The sequence below is a fragment of the Hippoglossus stenolepis genome, chromosome 10 (assembly GCF_022539355.2).
Source record: "Hippoglossus stenolepis isolate QCI-W04-F060 chromosome 10, HSTE1.2, whole genome shotgun sequence".
Taxonomy (NCBI): domain Eukaryota; kingdom Metazoa; phylum Chordata; class Actinopteri; order Pleuronectiformes; family Pleuronectidae; genus Hippoglossus; species Hippoglossus stenolepis.
The window spans coordinates 8,419,376-8,446,240 of record NC_061492.1 but is presented as its reverse complement, the minus strand read 5'-3'; the positions used below and the strand labels follow the sequence as shown (position 1 = coordinate 8,446,240).

Below are 26,865 nucleotides of genomic sequence, written 5' to 3'. Positions count from 1 at the left end.
GCTGTAGCTTCATATTTACTGGAATAGACATTAGAGAGGTGTTAGCTTCTCATCTAACTCTGGGTAAGGAAGTAAATAAGAGCATTTCCTGCTGCTTAAATGGAGTGAAAGTGAGGAAGGAGTAAAGGAAGGAAGGAAGCAAGGAAGGATAGATGCCACAGCCTCGCAGCTCATTTGAGGCGAAGGCTGTGAGCTTGAGTTATGCTGCGCAGACAATGGGCTTCTTTCACCCCAACTCCCCAACACTCGCACAGACACAGTCACACACAACACGCAGGCATTCTGTCTCAAAGTGTTGTTGCAGCAGTTGCACAATATTTTCTCTTTTATTATTTCATCATGACCCCCACTTTCTGCTCCACCCTGGAATCTGGTTTTAATGTTCTCGGCTGCATGTTGTTTTTGTCTTTGACTGACTGACTTGAAGCTTTGGGCCCGTGTGTCACTATCAGTATCTGGACTTTTACCGTATGATTGCATATGATAACAAAAGCTAATTTTAGCTGTGAAAACCCTCTGACATTGTTTCTCCCGGTTGCGGCTGCATAATGAGAGAGAAGGCAGGGGGGGGTTGAAAACTGGGGAATGTCATCCTTATTCTTTAAAACCCTGGAATTTTCTTTCCCACTTTCTTCTCTGTCTTTTCTCATGCTATTCCCTCCCTCCAGGCAGTGCTCATTAGCCCCTTGGTCCCTCTCTAAACAGGTGGAGCATGTTTGGCACAGCCCTCCGACATGCAGTCAGGCTTAATTGGGCTTGGAGGACCCCCACACACACACACACATCACTCATATACACCCCTCCCCTCACACTTTTCCCTCCATTCAAAAGAGCCAATTGTCCCCTTCCTATTCCCCAGGGTGAGGTTGCGGTTCCGGGGCAGAACAGTGTAAATCCAGCCCCAGGGCTGTCTCCAGGCCTGACTGACTGACTGGCCTCCTGGCTGCCTCCTCCTCCTCCTCCTCCTCCTCCTCCACCATCTCCCCTCTTCTTCTTTCTCAAAAGATAACAACAACCACAACCCATACATGCTCCATTGATATGCAGACTTATCCTCCAAATGTCACCGGGCCGCTCTCGATGCTGGCTCCTCCGTCTCCTTGTTCGCCTTTTCCCCCAGCTCTCCACCTTTACCTCTGCACCACCTCTCTATCTTGCTCTCTTTTTTCTCTCCCTCTCTCTCTGCCTCCAACTAGACGCTTTGCTCTTCTTTGTGTCTTTTGTTGCTCGAGAATTTTTTAGCCCACTGAGAGGATTTTTTTTTCTCCTTCTCTCTCTCTCCTCCTTTCTTGCTTTTACTTTTCAAGGATGCCCAGAGCCTGAGAGTTATCCTCATGTGACTCGGCTGTTTTGTGTTTGTTTGTGCTGTGTACGTGCATCCGCTGAGCGCTCTTCAGGTGAAGCATCGCCATACTTGTCTACGTCTGTGTAATTACAGCCACATCAGCCTCTATTTTGTTTTTCTTTCCTGGGCAAACACTTGACACCACCTTGACAGAGTCTTTCTTAAATAAAAATAAATTACGCTTCTTGCATCTTTTTTTCATCTGACACACACGCGTATAATACGCACCACCGCTGCTGGATCAGCGATGTCTCATTATCCTCTTTATTCACACAACAAATACCTACTTTTCACACACGCATATATAGCTGTAGCACTGGAGTGGAGAGGGAATGAAGCAAGCGTGTGTGTGTGTGTGTGTGTGTGTGTGTGTGTGTGTGTGTGTGTGTGTGTGTGTGTGTGTGTGTGTGTGTGTGTGTGTGTGTGTGTGTGTGTGTGTGTGTGTGTGTGTGTGTGTGTGTGTGTGTGTAGTGTGGGGTTGCACAGGGCAGGTGGGGAGGTTCGAATGTTAACTGCCTTATCACTCCAATTTCACACTCTCGCCTCCAGTCGCACACTCACGCACACACAAGCACAATGCAGGCACACAAAAACACCCTGTTGCCTCCAATCTCGTATGTGACGACTGATTAACGGGCAAGCAGGGGTCTCACACACACACACCCACTCGCGCACACACTAATCCCAGCCAGAGGGGAGGCATTGTGTGTCTTAATGATTGAGTGTGTGCGTGCGTGTGCGTGCCTGCTTCGGTAATGGGGCCACCTGTCTTCTCATTAGCCTCGTTACCCAGCCTTTTAATTGCCCCCAAACTCTGGATCATGTCTCCTCCTCCTCCCTCACTCCTTCTCTCCTGGTGATTTCTCCTCAACGTGTTAAGTGAGCTACTGGGACGTATCAATAACCTGACCTCACTGCATACAGTACAGATTATGTCATTGTGTGTGTGTGTGTGTGTGTGTGTGTGTGTGTGTGTGTGTGTGTGTGTGTGTGTGTGTGTGTGTGTGTGTGTGTGTGTGTGTGTGTGTGTGTGTGTGTGTGTGTGTGTGTGTGTGTGTGTGTGTGTGTGTGTGTGTGATGAGATTGGGTGGAGGAGTGTGAGTGCTACATGCCCATATGTCAGCGTATTAGCAAAGTGATTGCTTTGACCTCAGTGTCAGGAGGCGTATGAACATGACGACAGTTGGAAGGGAATTGGGACTTGCACACAGTCACACACACACATGTACATGTGGTTATCATGTTGAATTGAGTTACCTTGAACAACCCTAAGCTCCATCTCCACCTGTCTGTCTCACATCCCCTCTCCTCTACGGCTCCATGATTATGTAAAGGACACTGATACTGTGTTTTCCTTACCTCTGTGTAAGGCTCACACATATAATCGTGGTTATTTGTCTCAGCTACAGGAAACTGCTGCGGATTATTTTATTGAATAGTTTTCAGCTTACCATACATTTCCCCCTTATTTGGTTCACAGCAGTATTTCTCAGAGTTGCTGAGAGTCTGTTTTTTATCACACAGAAGTCTTTATGAACAAAGTTCAGCCAATAATCACATCTTTATTACTTTGGGATGCAGCTACAACCCAGAGGCAAACTTAGTCATGAGCTGGCTTTAAACCAAATATAGGTTTTGAGGTTTTGGGGCGAGAGGAATTTTCTTTTTCTAAAACTGAGCCAATCCACTCGGTTTTTTACAGAGCTTTGATTTAACTTTAAAAAGAAGTTAGTGATCATTTCATATTTCAGAGATCAGAAGTGGGTAATTTGGATACAAATCTAAATTATATCATGATATAGTAAATGTATAGGTCAGTGAATATAGTAGTTTTTTTCAAATCCAGCAAATTATGTACCTGGCAAATTGCAATGGGTTCTGATGTCTCCTTCCATGTTGGATTCAGTGTTGGATCCAAGTCCTTCATTGACAACTTCTCTTAAGCCCATTTTCCACTGGTCAAAAAGCAAACTAGCAAGTTTTTGTCTGTGGGAGTCCAATGGGAATGGACACAATCGGCATTCACTCCTGGGTCAAATGACTCTGCTGTAGACACAGGCTTTAATCAGCTCCGGCTCCGATTGGCAGCGATCAACACCCGGCTGAACGCACTAGTTTGGCAAGACAGCGAGATGAGGCAGCGCCTCTGTTTTTGGTGAGCATTGGGTGTTAGACGGTCTTTTTTACTAACCTGTAAGACTACAGACATAGAAAAGAATGGCCACCTTAACTAGAACATTGCAACTTTCAGATATATCAGATGTCACTTACAATTGTGAATCGTGCAGTGTTAATCATCACTGCTGGAAGTGCCCAACAGTCATCTTTCACACATCACAGCTTGACTATTTATCTACTGTCCATCATGGTAAAGTGAGAGGAAGTCTGCTCTGCCTCACTGTGGCAGTGTGTTCTGTGGTTTAGGTTTTATACTGACATACTTCACTCAGAAGTTGCAATTTCTCACCAAACACACTACATATAAAACATTCAATAAGGATTCAGACTCTTGATTAGAGATAAATGCTGTCGAACGTCAAGGTTCTTAATCACATTGATGCAAAAATTAGAAACGTCACTTAGATGATAACTTTGGCTTTTGGGCATATTGTGTTGTCATAACTCCTAGGCCTATCAGGGTACATTGCTTTAAATTGTGAAACATGAAAAATGGTCTGTGATTACTTGCGAAACCCTTCTTATCCTCCACCCATCTCCCTCTCACCCAATCCATCTTTTTCTCTCCCTCCCTCTCTCCCAGCTCTGCTCTCCTCTCTGCGTCTCTGTCCGACAGCTTTCTGGGCTGTTGCCAGTCAAGTTACATGAGAGAACAGGCGGCAGCGCATTCCTGCAGAGCATAGCTTTGCACTCAGGGGATTCCCTCCCCTGTCTCTCTTTCTCACTCTCCCTCCCTCTCTTTGTTTTTGTCCATTCCTGTATTCTAACGTCCAACATGGAGCCGTGAGCTACACTTGCATCCGAGGCATTCCTCCTCATTTGCTGCTTGTCTTTGTCCCGTATGATCACGTACAGAATGTTTGTTTTTGTGCTGAAACGCGGTGATTCGTGATTTACACTCATGGTATACGCTACATTGTCACATGCTCCTGTAGTTAAGGTCGCACAGCAACTGTCTCTTGTGTTGTTGTTGTAAAGAACACCTTGCATGCAGAGAGAGACTCGCCTGAATAGTTTCAGTGGCTGCAGGGGCTCTGAAACATTCTCAGTGTTGGACCCAAATTTATTGTCTTGCTGCGCTGGGGACTGAAGAAATCGTACTGTACACAAACCCCCATGAGAAGGCTGCCTCTTTGTTCTTAATCTAATAAAACACTTTGTTTGATGCTGCTTGAATCCAGACCTGACGCTTTTAGATTCACTTTCTTGTTCCAACTTCTCAAATGTAAGGATTCTTGTGTAGTAAAGAGCTGTTGTTTAACAAAGTAAGACATTAACAGATGTTGGTATTTGCCCATTGATGAAGACCCAGGGTTGAAAAGTTTTCATTCTGCTTTGGAAGCAATAATCAATCAGTTTGCTTTCTGGTGTTTTAATTAACACAATAGTCCGAACAATTATCTGTAGATTAATTGACTTGTAATAATTACATTTTCATGCAGTCTAGTTTAAGTAATAACCCCAACCCAATGCAGCTTAAGACTGTTTGAGTTAACCAGGAGTCATTATAGATCAGAAAAGATCAGATAATCAATAAACCAGTACATTTAATGGTTTTAACTTTAATGAGATTTTTCGTCAGACAATATAAAAAAATGTTCAGCTTAGTTTTTAATGGATAATAAACAATGTTGCAGCCCTACATCCATTATTAACCAGTGTAAAACATACATCTTGTATGTTTGCACACAAGATTTAAACTCTGACTATTTGGAGTGATCGAACTGTGGAGCAGCAGCCAAAAATAGTTTTCATCATTGAGTAATATGATCATTTATGTTCCTATCATTAATTTCATTTGACTGATGCAATTACTCTGAATCCAAGAAGACGTTTGCAAAAATGATGAGTGACAAGAATTGCATGTTTTGTTCAAAAGTTAATTTAGATCAATAACTTTATTTAATTGACAATGTTTTGCAATAATATTGAAAATGAAAAACAAAAGGCATTAAATTAGTTTAAAAGCTGAAGCAAATTAATGTTTTATATGTTTCTCTGATAAATGACTCAAACCGTTCATCAATAATCAAAATTGTTCAATAATTAGCTGTCAGTCAACTAATCAGCTAACGAGTCGCTTCAACATTTCTGTATTAAATTGGATAATTTTCTTCTGTTGAATAAAGTCATTTAATTACAATGAGACCAATGAATAATGTGATGTGGTTAAATATAATAAACTATGACAAATTTACATTTTTACAGTTTAAAACCAACTCTTAATGTTTCTTGGATTAGAGCTTAAACAATTAGATCTTTAAAAATATTAATGGTACACTATTGATTTTCTCAAACAAAAATGCCAAAGGTTTTCTGGCCCTTTCTTCTGAACTGAAAACACTTGCTTTCTGTTCTTATACAACTTTGTAAATCAATCATCTTAGGGTTGTTTTTTTTTACATTTTATAAACATAATTGACTGATGTATAAGTCAAAAAGTAAATAGATCATCAGCTGCAGCTCATGAAGACTAAGATTTCTAAGATTCTTGTCCCAGTCACTTTGGTTCGGCCACATTCGCACACAGCAGATCACATTGCACCCAGAAGTCTGCAAGTCTCAGTCCGGATGCTATAATATATAGAAAAATGTGGACGGCTTAAATGGAAAATACAGAGGAACCATTACTTCTTGGCACAATTTGATTTTTCTCGTTGCTGCGTGAGAACAAAGAATTTCCACCAGTGTCCGCATATTCAAACCCAATCTCCAGATGTCGGCTTCACTCCAGCGTGTCCCCTCTCTCTCCCCTGCACTGTCGCCGCTGCCTTCCCTTACTCTCCCCTACTCTGTCTCTTGTTCGTCTTCTGTGTTTAAAGTACAAACTACCAAGGCAGGCTGTCTGAGTCTTCAGGCTGTTATTGATCGACTAACAAAAAGAGAGAGCGAGGAAGCGAGAGAGAGAGAGAGACAGTGAGTGGTATCAGGAGCAGGAGTGAGCCAAGGCCGGCAGAAAAGACGCCTGGAGAGCTTGTTTGAGCCGGGGGGTCTATTTTTGTCTGTCTCAGTGCGTCATTATTGACCAGAAGACATGCAGGACACATGGGATGAGATGACGGAGGTTGAGCAGAGGAAAGGGAAACAGGCGGAGGAAGGAGGGTGAAGGGTGAGGTTCAGTCTCGGGAGGTCAAGAGGGCGTTAATTTGGTGCTGCAGACGGAGGGATTTATATGAAGACAAGATGTTTTCAGTCTGATCCGGTCGTCTGGAGCCTGGAGCCCGTCAGCGCCCCACCACGTCTGATTGTTAGATGCATGAAGAAGATACATCGCCGACCTGACGACTAATTGTTTAAGGTGTGTGTGTGTGTGTGTGTGTGTGTGTGTGTGTGTGTGTGTGTGTGTGTGTGTGTGTGTGTGTGTGTGTGTGTGTGTGTGTGTGTGTGTGTGTGTGTGTGTGTGTGTGTGTGTGTGTGTGTGTGTGTGTGTGTGTGTGCAGTCAAGTGTCCGCACAATGTTACAGCAAGAAGCGGGAAGGACTCAGTGGAAGTCTGCAGAGAGTCAAGTCCTGACGTGTTGTTCCTCACTCTCCCCTCCTATACACACACACACACACACAAAATAACCTGGCTGATATCATCTGCATTTACAGCCAGCACATTCCTCTGGACCATTCCTGTAAAAGCAAAGGGGAGTGGAGACACAAACCAGGGCTTCCCCTGCGACACACACACACGCTCAGGATCAGGTTGGGTCTAGGTCAGAATTAATTTTCCTTATCGACTCATGTTAGTTCTTTCACATTATAAGAAAATCTAAGGTTTAGTAGGAACTCTGTTTATAAACCCTGTGTTCTTGTACCTGATCTTCCTCCGGAGGTTCTTCCTGGGAACTTAGTGAACCGGACACTGAACCGATACCCGGAATATAGTGATAAATAATGCAATTTAATGTACTGAGTCAGGATTACGCTGTGTGGGATTTTCCCTCAGGGTTATAAACCTGTGACAACAAGTGTTATCAATTACACTGGATATTTTACAAATAGGTGCTTTTGGGGGTTTTCCATCCACTACCAATATCTGAATAATAAGAATACAATGCACTGACAATTATATATTATTAATGTTATCATGGTTATAATCAATCCACATAGGCCTGGTGTTTTCATCTGTCTCTGTCTCTTCAGCGGGGTCTTAAGTGGACACTAAGGTCACATGATTCATGCACCTAATAACTTGTGAAATATGGAAACAAGTAAAATATTGCAGGTGATGGATTGTTGGCAGATCGCAGCATCCAGCAGAGATTTATTTTTTTAATCCAAGCCAAGAAACACACAGACGTCCTGCCGCTAACCTCAGCGCTTCTCTCCTCCACCTTTGTTTGAGTTTGGTTCAGTTCTCCATTTTGCCAAAAAGTGGTTAAATCCTCTCGCTCTTTCTCTCTGTGTGTGCGGCATCAGCATTCTCAAACCACAACACAACTATATATCAGGTGGAAAACACTTCTTTACTTCTTCTGTGGTGTGATTTTTCTCAGTTGTTTGAATTCAGGTCCATTTTTAGAGGTGCAAGATCCATGTTGTTAACTGGATCTGGTTCCAACAAACATCCGTGGACTATTAATAAATCATTGTTCTGTGCAGTGGGATGCTGCTGGCGTCACAGTGTTTGTGCGTCTGGGTGTTCATACGGGCACATGCGCGTGCCTGTGCATTTGTAAATCATTCTCTTTATATGTAAACAAGGCCTCTTAACTTTTTCACGCTCTCTGGAGAACAAATAAAGACTTTGTAGCGACCACAAACCACCTCTAGTATTTCCTATGCTCCTAAAAGTCCACGAAAACAACTGGCATGAAGCCCTCAGTAGAAATGTTAACCAACATGTAACCCTCGTTACTTATTTTCCTTTTTCTGAAACCATTTATTAACCCAAACTTTACTGGTGCTGAAAAATACTTTGAACCTCACCATTCTTCAATTGTGCTGCACCTCCCAGGACATGACTGGAGACTCCTGCTCTGAGATTATAACAAAACAGAAGTCTCAGAAGGGAGAACACACTGTAATCAACTGCAGAGGGGCGGGGGGGGGGGGAGAATGAGAGATGGTCTGAAAGTCGACGGTCGACAGAAAGGGAAAGATTTAAAGAGAAGGGGAAGCGAGGTTAAATGGAGAAGGTGGAGGTTCTAGAAGTGGTGATTTGTGACCCACAGGAAACAGGCAAAGGGCTTATTTTCCCCGGGCGCTCAGAGACCATAACAGGCCCAGGCACTGTGTGTTTCCTCTTGATAACGCTCGGCAAGCACACATGTACCCACATTGACTCACTAATGCGCTAGATCTGCAGTGTGGCTGTTGTCAGGCTTTCTTACAGAGTCTAAAATTGAATCATCCCATTTGTAAGCCTTAAAATGTCTTAAATCTGTTAAAATATTTAATCTCATAACATGTCTTAATACTTTTAGTTAAGTCTTAATTATCTTAATGTTCATTTACGCTACTTTTGTCACTTTGTAAAGAGAAATGTTTTTGCCCGTGTGCATGTGTGACGCACTTGACATGGGTCTGGCATTTCATACATTTTGTTCTAAAAAATGTCTTTAAAATGACCCTGAAGAAACCCTGTGTCAAATGTGCTAGTTTGAACATTGTTATACCAAAAATGGCAAAATATTCAGTGTTCTGATTATTCTGCTCTTTGTAAAAAAATAGAGCCTTACAAGTGTCTCATTCTGACTTATTTACAGCACATGTAAACACACGGCCGTGCACATGGAGATGGTGAGAAAAGGAGGATTAAAAGTCCGAAAGCACTTGAAAATGTGTTTGTATTTTCTTTTACTCACCTCATCCATCCTGCACTGTCTGCTCGGCTAAATGTTCAGATTTACTGATCAGAGAGAGAGAGAGAGAACGTGAGAGAGGGAAAAACAAAACTGTGATTTTTCAGTCCTGATCCCACGGCGGTCCAGACAAAAGCTCCATCACACCTCTCCCTGGCAAGCTCCCACTTTTTTCTATCAGCCTTACTCCACTCTCCACCGGGCTGATAGGATAAATCAATACAATGACAAAGCGCTCGCCGATTAGTCAACATGTTTGATACCTGATGAATGAAGGCGAGGGTGTTTTTCGTAAGTGTGGTTTGGGGGGGGGGGGCTAACTTTGAAACATGTATTGCACGTGAGCGTGGTCTGCACAAGGGGCCCCTGGAGCTGCTGTTCTCAGAGGAGGCTCTGCTAAAGTCTGCACTGTGCGAGATTGCAGCGCCGCGTATTAGCTTTGAAGTCGGTTTGACAAGTGCTTCAACTATAAGCAGTATCACCTGGAGAAAAAAAAGAATCTGCTGTAACGCGCTGTCACCTCGGAGGCAGCGAGTGTGTGCGTTTGAAAGTGTGTACAGGGAGTGGACTTGCAGGTGATTGAGTATATGTTTGTGTGTGTGTGTGTGTGTGTGTGTGTGTGTGTGTGTGTGTGTGTGTGTGTGTGTTGAAACATCATTACCCAGGGATTTGAGTACACGGCCAGACATCATTAGGCTTTAAGGCGAGAAAGTCTCTACGGCACCAGTTTTTTTGCAGTCGGCCTGACCCAGCAGACACGACAGGCAGCCACGCCGTTTAAGATCATTTATTTGCGTCTGTATGCGGCCCCGTGTTTGGATTACGATGTGTGTTGCATCCTGTGTGTGTTTGCGCCCATGTTATTTATTTATTTTTCCTGGTAATATGCCTGAGCCTTCATTATAGCGGGAGCCATAACTTTGATAAATCACTTGGGCTCAGGGCCCTCACTGCTTTCACAGTATTAGAAAACTAATTGAAATTCTCTTCCGCCCCCTCCTCTCTCTCTCTCTCTCTCTCTCTCTCTCTCTCTCTCTCTCTCTCTCTCTCTCTCTCTCTCTCTCCTCTCCCGCTCTCTTTCTTTTTTCTCTCTCGCTCAGTTTTTCACCCTATCCCTCGTTCTCTCTTTCCGTCTCTGTAGCGAGGGCCAAACAGCACCGTGTTTTTCAGCGGAATAGAAGCCAAGAGGGGGAAAATGTCATCACTGATTTAATAGGCATAGTCTCAGTCTCAGAAACACACACAGCGCGCTCACAAACACACACTGTACTCTGGGGAGTGTTAGGAATCCTGATAATGTCATCATAGGAATCTCCATAATGTACCCCTCTCTCCTGCAGGCTCCACTTGGACTGTGCCTCACCGCTCCCTCTGCTTTTGATTAGATCGGGGAGGATGAGATTTTAGGTTTAGGTTGATGGGATTTAGAGTTTAGATACTTGTCTCTATGGCCGTGATCCCCCCGCTGTCCTCGGATTGAGGGTCTGTTTGGTTCGTTGCCTGGGATCTCCCAGCTGCCTCTGGATTTAGGGTTTAGTCGTCTCATTGTCCATGATCCCCCTGCTGCTACTAGATTTGTTTCATTTATAGGGATCTCGCTCTCGCTCTCGCTCCCTCTCTCTGTCTGTGCTGCAGATAAATTCAGGGTGTGGTTGCTTAGTTGTGCAGGATCTCCCTGATGAAATTTTTTTTTTGCTGTTTTATTCAGTGCAGGATCGTCTCGCAGCTGCTGGATTTAGGGTTTGGTTGTTCTATTATGCACCAGCGCTCAGCTGTTGCTAGATTTAGAGTTTTTGGTTGTGTTTTTGTGCAGGATCCCCCTGGTGCCACTGGATTTCGGGGGGCTTAGCAACTTCTTTTTTAATATCTAGACACTGCTACTGTTCGTGCGACACTTGGGGCTTTGTGTCCACCCAGCAACCCCTCCTCTCTCCTGGGGTGAGCTTTGTACTGGGAAGCCGAAGGTTTAGAGATGGAAGCAGAGACTCTGTATGTGTGTGTGTGTGTGTCTATGTCTGTCTGTGTGTGTGATGCAACTTGTGTGAAGTGGGCGATTTCGTGGAGTCCTGTCAGCACACAAGATTTCTCTCTGCAAACATTCCTCTGACGTGATGCAAGCCCAGTAGAGGAGGGCAGCGTTTGTGCCTGTGTGTGTTTTCTCGACCGGCGGCGTGCGTCTGTTGACCAGACAAATCCATACCATCGCTTCCAGACACACTGCAGGCACATAGCCACACACACAGGTTGAGTGTGCGTGTGTGTGGGTGTGGTTAATGAGGATGTGTTGATTGATTAGACTGCAGTAATTAGCTGGAGTGTGAAGGCCTGGAAAGGTCTCTGCTCTGGTGGGAGTGTCCCCTCTGGAGAGACATTGAACTGTGCTATGCACCATTACATTGCACGCACACACACACACGCATCACAAACAGTCCCATCCAAAATCTCAGATGCGTTATGAGTCATCTCTTGGAGGCAGACCTAATACTTTGTGCGGGTGTGAGGACAGAGGAAGGATGTTTGCTGTGTGTGTGTGTGTGTGTGTGTGTGTCTGAGACACAAGGATGTATGCAGCATGGAGATGTGTGTGTTGGGAAGTGAGATGTGCTTGTGCCAGCACTTTCTTTTCCTGCTGAGCACTGACCTGATCCTCTGCCTGACAAATCAACTCTCTGTAGTTTCACTTCTTATCTGCGGCCCAGTTCCCCTATGTGCATCACAGGGCCACTTCAAGTTAATGCAAATAATACTGTGTTAAGCATGACAACCACAGTCTGTAGTCTTCCCTCCACTGAGTTCCGAGGATGTGGAATGAACTTCTGCAGGAAAGTGTTGTGACTAGTGCCATCACATGGATAACTGGGGAATTACACCTGATGCATTGCCTATTTTGTTTTAAGAATTATCTTTTTTTGCTTCTTCCCTTTGTTGAATTGTTTCACTTGATCTGAACAGTCAAGAAGTTACGCCCAGGAGAAAAAGTCAATAAAATTCAGTTAGAGGGTGAAACACTAATACATGAAGTTGTTTTCACAGGTTGTGCTGCTGCTGGGTTTATTTCAGTCTCCTTAATGCAGCGTTTTTACTCTTATTGATCGACGGAGCTTAAATCAAAGACAATTTTCTGTGCCAGTAAGGGAATCATTTGTTAATGTAATTTTTGTTTTCTTAACCCCTGACAGGAAGTTCTACTACATCACTCTGCTGAGGGACCCTGTGTCTCGATACCTCAGCGAGTGGAGGCATGTGCAGCGGGGCGCCACGTGGAAAACCTCCCTCCACATGTGTGACGGACGGACCCCGACACCCGAGGAGCTGCCCTCCTGCTACGAGGGCTCGGACTGGTCGGGGTGCACCCTGCAGCAGTTCATGGACTGTCCGTACAACCTGGCCAACAACAGACAGGTAGGGAGAAGAAAGAAAGGATGGATGGGATATCTCAGACCCTTGTCACATTGACTGTTACGGCTACAGCCCCCCCGAGCTGAAGCCAGTGAAATAGTTGAAATGCTACAGAGATAGAAAGGGCCCACAAACTGTTCACGTGTCCATTTTGAGACCGAACGCTCAAAGCTCTGTACCTGACCAGTTACCTACAGTTATCTCCAAGTCAAATCTGGACCCTGGCCTGTTACCCTGTGTATGTTAATAATCATTTTTAATTTATAATTTCTCCAGAAAAAACACACTTAAGTTCCCATCCGCACTTAGTTTAATTTGTAATCGTACCTTTGAATTTATGGGGGAAAAATGTATCTGTTACCCGACATTTTGGTGGGTTACCCACAGGTACCGGACGCGGTGCAGAACCGGACGCGGTGCAGAACTGCCATCAACCATTCACTTTTACTGCAATCTCCAAAAGCTGCAGCTGATTTCAATCTTGGTGCTGCCATATATCACTCCTACCTAGTCAACATGCATCACTGAACCTGACATGACATCTCTCCAGTCTGCTGGACTCCTCTGTTTTGTTCCCTAATGCGACTATTGTCCTGATGTTGTCAGCTGGTGCCATTAATCCAATTAATCCAGTCTACTGGAAAACACCAATTGATGGATTTAATTTCTGCAGAAAACTAGATAAAATTGTTTGGTGAATTTCCACATGACAAACCAAACACGCAATAGATACATGGGTTTTTCTTTCCCCCCCTCCCTCATCCATTTTCACTGGCTTCCTGTCAAGTCCTGCATTATTTGCAAAATCCTCTTCGCCTATAAATCCCTCCATGTCCCATGACTCCCCAGCACCTGTCCTACCTCCTCCACCCTTGTACTCTTCCCAGAACCTTAACGGTCCTCGGACACGGGTCTGCTCGCCGTCCCCCACAGAGCGTTCAGTGACGGGGCGTTCAGTGTGGCAGCCTCCACCCTCTGGAATTCTCTCGTGGCGGAGACCTCTAATCTATAATGTCCCATCTCTGGACACTTTCAATAAACTTCTCACAGCCCACCTGTTCACAAAGAATTTTGACCAATAGATTCTTTATCTCCTTGGGTACCTTGAAAGGCACTGTATACACCAAGGTTGTTATTAGTTATTCAAATTGTTATTGATTTCAACTTACAAAGATCAACAGATATTGATTTCTTAACAAAAAGAGAATAAGTTTCTATTTGAGTTCTTACTTCCAGACTCATTGAGAATCTAAAAGATGTGAAAATTATAGGTGTGTATGAGTTGCACAAGTATACACGCATCTCACACACACACACACACACATATATATATATATATATATATATATATACCCTTGCACAGTCAGGATTTCTCCGGCTGGCAATAAACACCTCAGTTTCACACCTTCTTTTCTCATGCTATCTCAGTCTCCCACCTAAACGTGTTGACCAGCTTATCTCATCTGCGCTCGGGGCTGTTATAACTCAGGGTACCATGACTTATAAATGTGACACACGTGCACACACGTGCACACACATACACACACTGAAACACACTGAAACATACTGAAACACAAAACACACATACTCGAAGCATCCTTGTGGACCGGGAGGCCGAGGTGCACACTGTACTCTTGTGAGTCTTAAGTCTTGGGTCCCTGTTCCTGTGCTGTAACACAACAGCTCACTCAGTTGTGTAGTGATTTCTTTTCTTTGCAACCCAATCCTGCTGAAAGAAAGAATGGAGTAAACATCATATATTGCCTTAGATAGTTATTCAATAATTTATTTTCTGCTGCACCATAGGTTCGGATGCTGGCAGACCTGAGCCTGGTCGGCTGCTACAACATGTCCACAGTTCCAGAGAAGAAGAGGGCCCAGCTTCTCCTGGAGTCGGCCAAGAAGAACCTGAGAGACATGGCCTTCTTCGGTCTGACGGAGTACCAGAGGAAAACCCAGTTCCTGTTTGAACGCACCTTCAGGTTGCGCTTCATCAGGCCCTTCATGCAATACAACAGCACCCGGGCAGCAGGGGTGGACCTGGATAATACTACGGTTAGTTCAGCTCAGCATGGATCATATGAATTTGTGGGGACAGATGCCGATACAGATATTGGTAATATCTATTATAAATAAACCATAAACCTTTGAATAACTATAAATAAAAAACACAAATAGGCAAAAAGCTAAACTCTGTACATGTATAGTGTCTATATGTCTCTCTAAAGAATTGAAGAGTTAACATTTCATTATTGAAGATTAGTCCTGTTAAGATAAATACATTTCTTTAAAAAAATAATTAAAACTGAGTGAAAAATAATCTGAGAGCAGAAAACCGAGAAAATGAGACAAACCGAGACTTGACGAGCGCGGTGGTTTCATTTCCGTGGGAAAAGATTTGGGTTGACTGTCGCCATTAAAAAAAACAAAAAACAGCAGCTTCAAACATGTTCTTCACACTTTGGTCCAATGTGGGAGTTCTTAGGCTCGTTTCCCAGCAAAAAAATCCAGTAAACAGCAGACTGGTGATTTATACATCAAAACCCAGAAGGGAGGAGAGAAAATAAAATGTACCCCAGCTGACAGAGGCTGTGGGAAGGTGGACCAACGGTTATTATCTCAAAAAAGAGGAAATATCATGTGGTGGTTTGTAGCCTGACAGGTCGGTCTGTCTGTGTGTGTGTGTGTGTGTGTGTGTGTGTGTGTGTGTGTGTGTGTGTGTGTGTGTGTGTGTGTGTGTGTGTGTGTGTGTGTGTGTGTGTGTGTGTGTGTGTGTGTGTGTGTGTGTGTGTGTGGCATTTTGAATAAAAACTAGTTTCTTATATGTCCTGTCAACACTTTGTTATGTTTCTGAAAATTGTAAATAAAGTATAAAATTTTTTTAAAAAAAACTAGTTTCTTAAATTAACTTTCAATTTAAATATCTGTGTGAAATTGAGACACTATTTAATTCATTTTTAAAAAGTCAAATAAATGACATCAGCAGGTGATGATGAGAATATTTACTGTCTCCTTGGCTTTGTGCTGGTGTGCCCCGTGCTGCAGATCAAACATCTCTAATTTCCGAACATCAATGCGCCGCTTCACTTCCCTCTGTTGTCGCACACATTGCTTACAAATGATATTCCGCACACCGCCGCAGATTTCAAAGGGATTCTGTTAATTAAATATATTTCCCGCTCCGTGTTGTAGTCACACGCAGCAGATGAGACGCGCCAATAAAGCCAGCTGCACTGCCCGAGCTAACATCAAACACGTTTCAGTTGTCTTGCTCCACATATTGCCAACAGTTCCCTCTCTCTGTAGAAGCCCTTTTAAAACATTTGTATAAATGTCGTGTAATAGGGAAACTTTTCCAGAGGGACCAAGAACCTTTTGAGGAACTCGTGGACTTTACAATAGTTTCCTGCTCTGGGAATATTCAGCTTTACAGTGTCAGAGGTACTACCACTTGTTCAAAAAATAATGAAGCTGTTGTCCGGACATAATGTAGATGCGAGTTGTAATCCTGTAACATATTAACAGGAATGTGAATTGTTTTATTAGCCACTCATGTAAGCATCATAAATTAGATAACGTGTTATTCAGAATAAGGTCAATAAGAGGGGGATGGGGAGGTTGTAACTATAACCAGCCTGTACAACCCTCCCCACCCCCAATAATTATACTGTTACACCAAATTACAAAGTTATAAAACATGATGAAATTGTTGTTTTTCTCGATTCAATGTGCAACACGAATTAGAAATTATCCACAGTATGTGACCATGTCATCTGACCCCCCCCAATGTTGCCAATGCAGTCAACGTTGGGACAAGGAAAGGCAACTACATAAAAGTTTTTTTTAATGTTAAAACAACAGTATTGTTTTGTTGTCAGTGCCCCAAATAGTTTTGAAAAAGATCTTGATAAAATGGGAGAGAGAGGCAGCGGCGATGGGAGAACAAAGCGGATAAACCCAATCATCCATCATCAGTCTAATTTGCTTAATCTTCAGGGTGATTCAGATGCTGTGGGAACGCAATGCACAAACAAGACATATGCTTTCATGGATTGTGGGATGATTTGGTCGATAAAGAATAGAATTTCACACTCTCTTTTCTCACCTTTTCTATCTGTTGATTTTTTTTTTCCTTCTCTGTTTCTGTATCTCTTCCTGTCTGCAGTCTCCTCTCCTCCATTCTTATTTTCTCTTAATCTCATTACGAAAAAAACCTAAGTGTTTGATCTGCTCCCTCCTCGTTAGGTCCAGCGCATTGAGGAGTTGAACGAGCTGGACATGGAGCTGTACGACTACGCCAGGGACCTGTTCCAGCAGCGCTACCAGTACACCCGGCAGCAGGAGCGGCGGCAGCAGCGCATCAAGCTCCACATGCAGCAGAGCCACCAGGGCCTGGGTCTGGGCGTCAGCCTGTGGCCCTCCCGCAGCCGGCAGAGCTCGGTGTCAACACTGGAGGACGGCGAGAGGGAGAGGGAGGAGCGGGAGGAGGGCGAGGAGGGAGGGAGAACGGAGGAGGCCGGCAGCAGGCTCCCCACTGAGGACTACATGAACCAGATCATCAACCGCTGGTAGCAGCAGAATGAGAACAAACACACAGACATGCATATGTAATGTGAAATGCATACACATAATCACACACATATACACTGACATACACAGAAGGTGACGCCGGCATCAAAGACCCAAATGAATGACAAAGACTTAACTGAGAGTTGGGCTGCGGGGATGAGAGTGGTTGCTATGGAGACCAGGGCTTGGTCGATTGCATCAGCTCATGTTACCGAGGTTTGCCCAGTTGTTATTAGCACCTGCATACCCTGTCTCCCCCCTCTGAGTTTCTCTGTCGCTCTCATCATCATTAGTGACTGAGCAGAGGAGAGATATTTTTAAGAGTTGCTGACAACCGAGTATCTCATTCATCTCTCCAGCTTCCTCCTCCTCCCACCGTGTCCCCTCTCGTTCTCTGTGGCCTGATAATGGAGCATGAGAAAATACAAATTTTAAGTCTGTGAATTCCCGCTAATCCTCGCTAAGGACCGGTCTACTTCCTGGATGCTCCAGTTTCAAAGGAACCCGTGGAAAGCTATGAACGCGCGAGTAGCTGAGCTGAACATAGCAAACGGTGGGAGTACATGAGAGACTGTGCCGCAAAGAGAAGAAGTTGTACTGAGTTGTGTAATAAAGCTTTTCTGCTTAAAAAAAATCTGCCATTTCACCCATGAACAGTCATGAAATAGTGACTCTCATTCTCAGATGATTTCATTTGTATTTTACCTTTTTGTGTTTTTTTGTTTTGTTTTTTTTTGCTTTTTTAAAAGCAGAATTGTAATAACACTGAGACCAATATTGCTGCCTAAAGAAAAGTGATTCCTTTATTTCTTTATTTTTGTTTTTGTAAGTCAAAGATAATGGATGGGATTTGACGTACAAACGGACCATAGCCATTACTGAAGCCTTGTATCTTGGGGGCAAAAAAGACAAAAAGTGGCCTGTTTCTCTGTTAAAGCTTCCCAAAGCTCCTGTCGCTTAACAAGTTCATTATTTCTCCTTTTTTTTTTTTGTGTGCGTCTCAGTGCTGCACAGAACGACAGCCAATTACAGACCCCGATCTCACATATAGGTGTGAAGAAATCAAAGGGAGGGAGGGGAGACGGCCTGCTGCACGTTGTTGCCAGGAACCGTGCTGTGTGAGCGTCAAGCGCTTTGGAAGCCTTAACTCAGACAAACGCTCGAGATGGGAGTTGCGGAACCACTGGTCACCATGGCAATGTGAGCCCTTAATGCAGTGGGTGGCATTTTCAGTTTCTCTCTTCTTCTGCTTCTTCTTCTTCTTTTTTCCTGTGACCAAGAGCTGCATTGTGAAAGCGTCTGTCTCAACACAAGCCTCCATCCCACCTGCTGAAAGGGCCCGCACGGCGCTGGTGACCCCTGGTTCATTAGCGTGACCGTTAATTTCAGCTGGATTTAGCCTGAAGAATGCACGGGGCGAGGTAGCAGTGCCTCTATGTACTGGGATCATAGTAGACATAATCATTGTCAGATATTGTATCTGCATTATACTACAGTAATTTCTCTGACTACTTGTGTGTGTGTGTGTGTGTGTGTGTGTGTGTGTGTGTGTAAATAGTATGTACAGTATGCCTTTGATTGGCGTATGTGTATGCCTTTGTAAATAGTGTGCCTGACAGTGAGAGGATGTCCAACGAGTTTTGTGAATGACTGATTTCATGACCAATTATCTCGCCTTTTTTTTTTTGGTGGTGGAGGCAACCAACAGCGTGTGACAGCGATGCAAGCCAGTAATACTCCCCTCTGCCCTTTCCTCGACTGTTTTCTTTCCCCCTCTCTTTTATTGTCTCCTCCTCATCACTTGATTACCCATGTTTTTTTTGTTTTTTTTTACTTTGAATACCTGAAATTTTAAATCAACATGTCACATGAACAAGAAGGGTTGGGTCACGACAACTCTGTAACCAAGTTGTTTTATCGGCGTCCACATGTCATTGTACGATTCGGTTCCTTACACAAAGACGGGAAGTCAAAGTATTCAGAGTTTTCAGGTCACAGATTATACGATAAATAATATTTTCATAATGGCTAAAATTAAACTTTGACTGTTTGTCTGCAATTCAGCGTCTGCCCCTGGCCAAAGATGGTTTGTTAGTGAACAGGAACAAATCCCTTTTGTAAACGCCACATCACGTCTGCGAGGGAACTGTGAGGTTATCAAAAAGACCAACAGAGTGTCAACTTCTCTACAGATATAATCAGTGTGGTTAGCTGAATGCATCCTGTTTCATTGAGGAGGATCTCTGTAGTCTCTGTTTCATCTGCCTCAGCCAACAAAAGGTGGATACAACTTAATTTACAAATATTAAAATCCAAGCTTAGTTAGAATTAACGCTGGATTCTGATTCGATAAAATGCTTTCAACCCCCCCAATCCTATTTACAAACATAGAATCTGAGCAATAAGAGAAACAACAAAGGAGAAGGTGAGAGACAGAGGTTTCAAAAGTGTGAAACACTTAAAGACGTGTTGTAGAGCAATTAAATCCAACTGAATGTAGTCCAGATTCTGTGTCACCCATGGGGCAATGTGAGGATGCATGCAGGCAAACTGCTTCCTTGGTGTCACCATAAATAACATGTTGCATCCTCTTGTTAACAATAGTGTTTTTTTTTTATATATATATATAAAAAAGGAGGAAAAACTAACAGTTTAACCATCTACCATTGCCCTCGTTACATTTCAGCTAATCACCCGGATGCTCTTGTTTTTGATTTAACGGGAAGAGAAGAATAAAAGTGGGGATGATGAAAGGTATTGGGACGCATCCAGACTCAATATGCTGCTTTTTGTGTAACCTTCAAAGTAATACAATAGGGATGGAGAGAATGGATCTGGAAAGAGAGATTTTCCCCCCCCTTTTTTTTGTTTCACATCAACTTCCTCCTGTCATTGTAGTCTTGAAACTGGAGACTCGAAAAACACTGCAGCTCCAGGCATTCTGCCCACATCTTCTTTTCTCACTGTCGGACTCGTATTAGACCACGTTTGAGCTCCAAACCAATAATCTGGCTCCTCATTAGAGTCTTAACTGCAGAAAGCAAAACGGATTCTTCATCCTGAGAGTGCTTTTATTTTTTTCAGCGTTCCAGTTTCAAGCGACCATGAGATCTTAAAGCAATCCTCAGAAATACTCACCTGAAGAGAGTGTGAAAGAAAAAGAAAAAAAAAACTCCCTCTTGCTGAAATTATTCCAGAGATTGATGCTGTAAAGCTATACTCAAATATTTTATGTCTCATCACTATGTATATCTGATGTCTTAACAGCGTTTCGTCGTGACAATGAAGCAACCCAGGTGTCACTGTCATCTTTTTTATTTCTTATTTTCTTTGTGTTAAAAGAGAGTGTGATAGAGACTTTGTTTTTATTTTATTTTTGGATTGGTGTGCAGTCTGTCTCCGGCTCTTTCTGTATGCATAATGTCTGGGTTTGTTTTCTTATGATTGCAAAAATGGATCATCAAGCCACCAATTAAAATATTTCATTTTTACAGCTCTGACTGTGTCGTGGTTGTCACTGGTTATCGTTTATCATTACTCTTATTATCCAGCTCACACTGCATGGAACAACATGTCCCCCTTGACTTTCTTTTTAGATGCATAGTACATCTAAGGTTCTGAACTTGAAATGCAGCCAGTTCGTTTAAGACTCACTCATTTAGCGATATTATTTCTGACAACTCATGTGGGAGCTTTGCCCTCCAAGTTTCTGCACTTCCATCCACAGGCCAATCTATAACTGTAGGACATTTCCACTACTCGCCCACACTAACCACAGGACTGTGACCCCCATAAAGCAGCCTGTTCCCCCTCCTAATGATAGCCTCAGCCCTGTCAACGGTGATCTACAGCCTAATTCAATCTGCAAACACTCTGGGTCTGTCGAATGCACGTACATGCACAAAAATAAGCTTCTTCCTCTGCTGTGGGAGGTGGGCGTTTGTCGAAGGGAGGGGGGGTGTAAATATCATCCCCTGTCCTTGGCTGAGCACGCAAAGGAGATGGAGCGGAGCGCAGGCCTTCGCCCCGTCTCATCAACCGTCCGTTGAGCTTCAACTTTGACACCCTCAAAGCAGAGCAGAGGAATAATTCTCTCCAGGATGGCGATGAGCGGAGGCAATTGGCTGGAGGGAGATCAGAGCGCGCCAAGAGCAGGAGTGTAAACGAGAGGAGGAATCAGAGAGGGTGTTTATGTAAGACGGGAGGAAATAGAGGATGTTTTTTCTGTTGTCTGACAAATGAACAGAGAAGGAATGAGAGGGAATAAGGGGGGGGGAGAGGGAGAGGGAGGCTGTGCAGGGTCTGTGGCAGCTGTGGTGCATTGGACTGAATGTTCAGGGTGATTTAATCCTGCCCATAGTTCTGGGTCACTGTCATTTCAAGTGCAGCTGGACTAAACACACAGTAATGGCCATGCTACTGCAGAGGGCCCTGACAGCTTTTGTTTTGCTGAACATATGCATGTGAGTGTTTGAGAGAAAGTGCTCTCTGCTGCAGTGGGAATCCGGCTCTGAGTGACTGTATGGGCTCTGGCCACAATCCATTAATACGAGGTCAAACTGGCTGCAGCTCCTCATTGCTGGTCCCATGCTTCTTTCCTGCAAACAAAGAAGCTCTGGCATTATTATCGCTTATTTTCAGCATGGAATTCTGCAGATAAGTTCATACTGAGTGCCTCCCTTACACGCATCAGAGCCAGGCTATTGTAGTTCTGGAGGATTGCCCTGTTGGCTCTGGCACTGGTCACAACGGAGTTTCTGTCTTTTGTCTGCGGTTGAGTCTTTTCCAGCAGTGGCATGGTTTAGACCTTCATCGTCAAATATACAATGTGGACGAATCTCTATACACAAACAATTTGCAGGGCTTCAATACCCTGTTTTGTCAAAAAAGTAAATTCGAAGGGCAATGAGAGAGTGCAATCCAGCGTGGGAGTGCACATTTTTCTTTCAGCAATAGAAATAGAAATATGATTAGATCAGACATCTGCGCCGTTATCTGACCTTCCATTCGGGGGTTTGGCTAATCTCTCAGGTCAAGACCAAATCATCGCTCACGATATTAAAGGATTGAGCAGAAGAATCCAACCTCCCAGGCAGACAGGACTCTCGCTTCTGCGGAGCTCTCACAGAATAAAACCAGTGGGAATCACACAGCAATCCCATTATAGTCTCAATGCTGTTTATTGTGTGTGTGTGTGTGTGTGCATGCCTGTGTGTGTGGAGCTGTGGCTCAGGAGCTCAAGAGCTGATCTGCTGCAAACTTATTAACCTCTCCATAAAAATATGATAAATGTTGATGTGGGAGAAATGAAGCAGGATACAAACTCTGGGTCAAAGCCAAACACAGGATCTGAGGTTGTTAAAGGGATAATATCCTCCCTTTATACACATGAAGTAATATTGTAAGGTCTTGACCTTACAATGTAAAGTGCCTGGAGATAATGGATGCTGTGGTTTGGCGCTACACAAATAAAACTGACTTGAAATGAATGGAATTTAGTGGATATGAAATGGCTAATGCACCCACAAGGTAATTATACAAATGTTGCAGCACAAAAACTGCCTGTTTCCAATTTAAAAGATCTCATTTTGTTTGCTTCTGACCCTCGAGCTTTTCAGATTGTCCAAACCAAAATATAAGATGTGGAAGATGCCTCGGACCACGATCCGGACCAAGTCTAACGAAAAGAGATGGCCTCAGTCCGGATAAAACTGGATCATATTTGGTTTATTTGTGACATTTTTTTGGGGGGGATAGTTCAACAAGCTGCGACGTCAGTGAACAATAGGATTCTTCACACATGTTTACTCTCTAAGGATCTTTACACATTTGCGTTTAAAAACATGATAAAGTGTATTTTGAATAATGTGGGACTTTTATGTGAAGAGGACAATCATTTTGCTGGTAGTAATATGATAATGATATCTCAGTGGCAATAAAATAAAAGAAGTCAGATGCAAACTCATCTACAAACCAATCAATGTCAAGTTTAGATAGACACAGCCCACGTAGGTGTTGATACACATGTCGTACAAATGACATGCATTTTTGTTTGGACCATGTTCTGGACTTTCAGGTGTAAAAATGTCCTGAAAACACACCAACATTTAGTTTGTTTTGTGAAGTATTGTTGTGTTTTCTTTAAATGGTGTTGTGATTTGTGCAAATGCGTCTATGTTTTGACCCTCAGGGCCTCTGTGTTTAGCTTTTACAAACAGTTTCCCCTCCCCTCCATCTGTACTTAAGACTGGAGCCCAGACCGGCCCATTGTTTGGTGGCTGTAATGTGGTGAATTAGCTTCATGTGGGAGACCCCAGCTGACCCCCATTATACAGTCAGGGACACATATAATTAGAGGCAACTCACGTGAAACGACAAAATGTATTAATATTAATGGGGGTTTAATTGAGGTCGTTTTGGTCCCCCGTCGAGGCTTTCAACCTCTAAAATGGCTGACGTGTGATAGTGTGAGGAGAGGGAGCCCGCAGCCCGCGCCCGCCATTTCTTATGTGACCCCAGAGAAGATGACAGCCGTCTCCCATAATTCATCTGAAGATGTCACTTCCCTGACAGATGAACAGGCCCAGTGGGCAGCCTGTGTGAAGCTATGTTTAGTTATACTTGTCGGGACTGTGGTAAGGATGTTTTGGCATTTCCTCTAAGGGATGAAACAGATTGTTGTGTGACATTGTGTGTGTACGTGCATGGGTGTGTGTGCGCCTACGTCTACATGAGCGAGGTGTTCACACGTGCACATCAAAGTGAAGGTCAAATCCAACAGGATAATTAATGTCGCTGCTTTTTATACAATGTTAAATCAAATCCTGGAACTGCTCCCTCTAGGAGGATCAGCTGTCCAATTTAATTTAGACCGCAGAGCGAGTAAATGAAAACGCAAGACCCATGTCTCCACACCCTGGGACAGTGACTCCGTACCTTTCATTTTCTTTTTGTCAAGAACAGACAACAGGTAGACGGGGAGCCGGGGCACATTTTAACAACCTGCCCCAAAGGGAGCGTGACTTCAATGGATAGGGACCATCACACAGACTCAAGGTAAAGATTTAGAAACCGGACCCCGGAGTGTCAGGTGACTCATAAAAATGAGAGGGATATCAGTTCCTCTACTTTTTTCATTACAACATAACAGAACCAAAGGGACGATTCGGCTTATTCTAAATACAGGATTTATTTCCCTTGGTTCTCACGCAGAGCAAACAGCAAACCTCATTTCCATGAGCTGCTTTTCAAATGAATGCGTACAGTTTTCTCACATCGAGCCCCAAATATATATGATCACCTTCACTTATTTATGTACTGACTGACTAATACATGCACAGGTATAAACATCTATTCTTACTCTTCTTCCTTTTAAATAGAAAATCCCTCATACAATGTCTTCAAAAGTCAAATTTAGTTTTTTTTATTATTATTTCATTGATTTTGCAATTTGATTGAATACAAATCATATTACAAAATATGCAGCTAATAAAAGAACGTGATTCAAACGTACACCCACCTACTAACATATATATACAAATAGGTGCAAAGAAATTAAGCCCAAAATATCCAGGATATGGAACCCTTTCTATATTGCATCAAATAACTAATAATTAAAACCAACCTAACTCTTTAACAAACATTAGTGTGATGAGAACTACCTAAAATGACAGAGATCGTCTTTGAGAAAAATGTATATGACGTGTACTTTGACTTTATTTTGCCTCATGTCCCATCTGCTAACATGGAGGAGGCAGGGTTCATGCTCTATACTGCCACCAGCCACCAGGTGGCGATCAAGGCACTTTGACTTCACTTTGGGGGAGCCGCTATGTCACACACATACCTGCATAAAGAAATGTAAATGACATTATATTGGAAAGGTGTCGTACAAACAAACACTGCATTTTCCTGCTTTTACTGTCCAGCTTTTCACACACTAGTGTGAGTTTTAACAAGTGTCCAGTGGTGTTGTCATGACTCAATGTAATGTGATTGGACAGAACAACTTGGAGACAAGTAAGCACTGCTTCATCCCACACATGTTTATAAAACTATATAAAGTGACTTTCACAGTAATTTAGCACTGCACACATGTTGTGTATGCGAATAAATATAAGTTTTACTGGCACACAATCCATGGAACAGCAAAGTGTAAATTGCGTTTTTCTATCTATTTTCATATTCTGATATCTTGGCATAGTTTTATGATTTGTATTTGTTTTACTGAGTTAATTACAGCTACAGCAATTCTTTATTATATATATTTTTGGTCGCCTAAATTGTATTGTTTTAAGAACAACAAGCAAAATATTGGCATGAGGTCTGTTCCCTTTATTTAAATGGTCTGTGCCAGTATTGGTACTATTCCCTGTAAATAAATAAATCAATGAGGAATATTTAATTGAAGCAAATACATATAATTGTGTTTTTTAAGTAAGGAAAGCATTTTTCATTTCATTTCGAACATGTAAATTAAAAAAAAAGAAAAATTATACAAACAAGTGGGGAAAGAAAACACAAAATATATTATTTACAAACTGATGAGGTCAAGAATAATTAAACATGGGTGAGCCTGTAAAAGTAATTGCTTGAATCCTCTCAGTTTCCTCCTGTGTGAGGTTTAGATTATTCCTCATTGTGACGAGCTGCTTTTTTGTTTAAATCACTTTTCATTGTTTGTTTAACTGTAATTTTGACGCTCGGGGAGTTTCAGTCATTGCGAACAGGCGACATCTGCGGTCACCTCAGACGGCGGCTGTCAGGACCCACCCACTCCCAGCGGAACATGGATGCAGGAAGCAGCGGAGCCGGCGTCGGTGAGAATAAATCGTTCATTTCTCATGTGGCGACGCTGAAACTGACCCCGTGTAACACCTGCTTCTGTAGCTTGTGCAGAGACTCGTCCTGAGCCGCCGGGGATTCACCAGAAGCGAGTCAACTCAGGCGGTTTCCTGCTCGTGAAAGAGGAGTTAGCTAGCTAATCATTAGCTTAGCAGGTTTTTAAACCAGCGTCAATTTTGATTCTTGACAGCTTCGAGTGAACAAACTGCCGAGGAGCTGCGTGTGTGTTAGTATTACAGATGTTTAAGATATGTTCAGATTGATATAACACCGCCATGCTGTGCAGTTAGCCTTTAGCTTCATGCTGTCAGAGCCAGAGCTGTGTCAGTGAAAGTGTCCGGATGTTCAGACCGAGGAGACACGCTGAAGTTTCCCATTGGTCAGGAAACATCCAACTGTTTGTTTACACATGTGTAAAACCTCATGTCCTGCTGGGGTGTAATAAAACAATCCCTGAGGCTGTGGTGTCGTTATAAAGGCCTTTTCCACCTTCACCAGTCTGAGTCTATGTGCCTTATATCAAATCTATCTTCTTATATCAAAATACAGACTTTACCCAGATTTAGGATTATTTATTAGGGGATATTAGTGCACAAGTGGAGGGACAAACTTCATCAGCTACACTAACGACAAACAGCAATCCTGCAATAACCTCCATGAATGATATTTGTGCAGTATTTGTGTACTAAGTCTGTGGTGCTGTTGAACTGCATTGCTTTATGTTGGAAGATGATCCTAT

General features: G+C 43.2%; 2 protein-coding genes across 3 annotated transcripts in view; both read left to right on the top strand.

Moving 5' to 3' along the window:
* The window catches only part of hs6st1a (heparan sulfate 6-O-sulfotransferase 1a), a 57,346-nt gene extending 36,564 nt beyond the window's left edge, over positions 1-20,782 (top strand). The window contains exons 2-4 of the mRNA XM_035168364.2: positions 12,494-12,716; positions 14,520-14,768; positions 16,959-20,782. Of these exons, the coding sequence (XP_035024255.1) occupies positions 12,494-12,716; positions 14,520-14,768; positions 16,959-17,285 (799 nt within the window). The 3' untranslated portion in view covers positions 17,286-20,782. The remainder of the gene's footprint in view (positions 1-12,493; positions 12,717-14,519; positions 14,769-16,958) is intronic.
* A 3,474-nt stretch (positions 20,783-24,256) lies between these two features.
* uggt1 (UDP-glucose glycoprotein glucosyltransferase 1) overlaps positions 24,257-26,865 on the top strand; it is a 28,818-nt gene continuing 26,209 nt past the window's right edge. For both annotated transcript variants that reach the window (XM_047341659.1, XM_047341658.1), the window contains exons 1-2: positions 24,257-24,338; positions 25,999-26,101. In XM_047341659.1, coding sequence (XP_047197615.1) covers positions 26,071-26,101 — 31 coding nt within the window. In that variant the 5' untranslated portion in view covers positions 24,257-24,338; positions 25,999-26,070. The remainder of the gene's footprint in view (positions 24,339-25,998; positions 26,102-26,865) is intronic.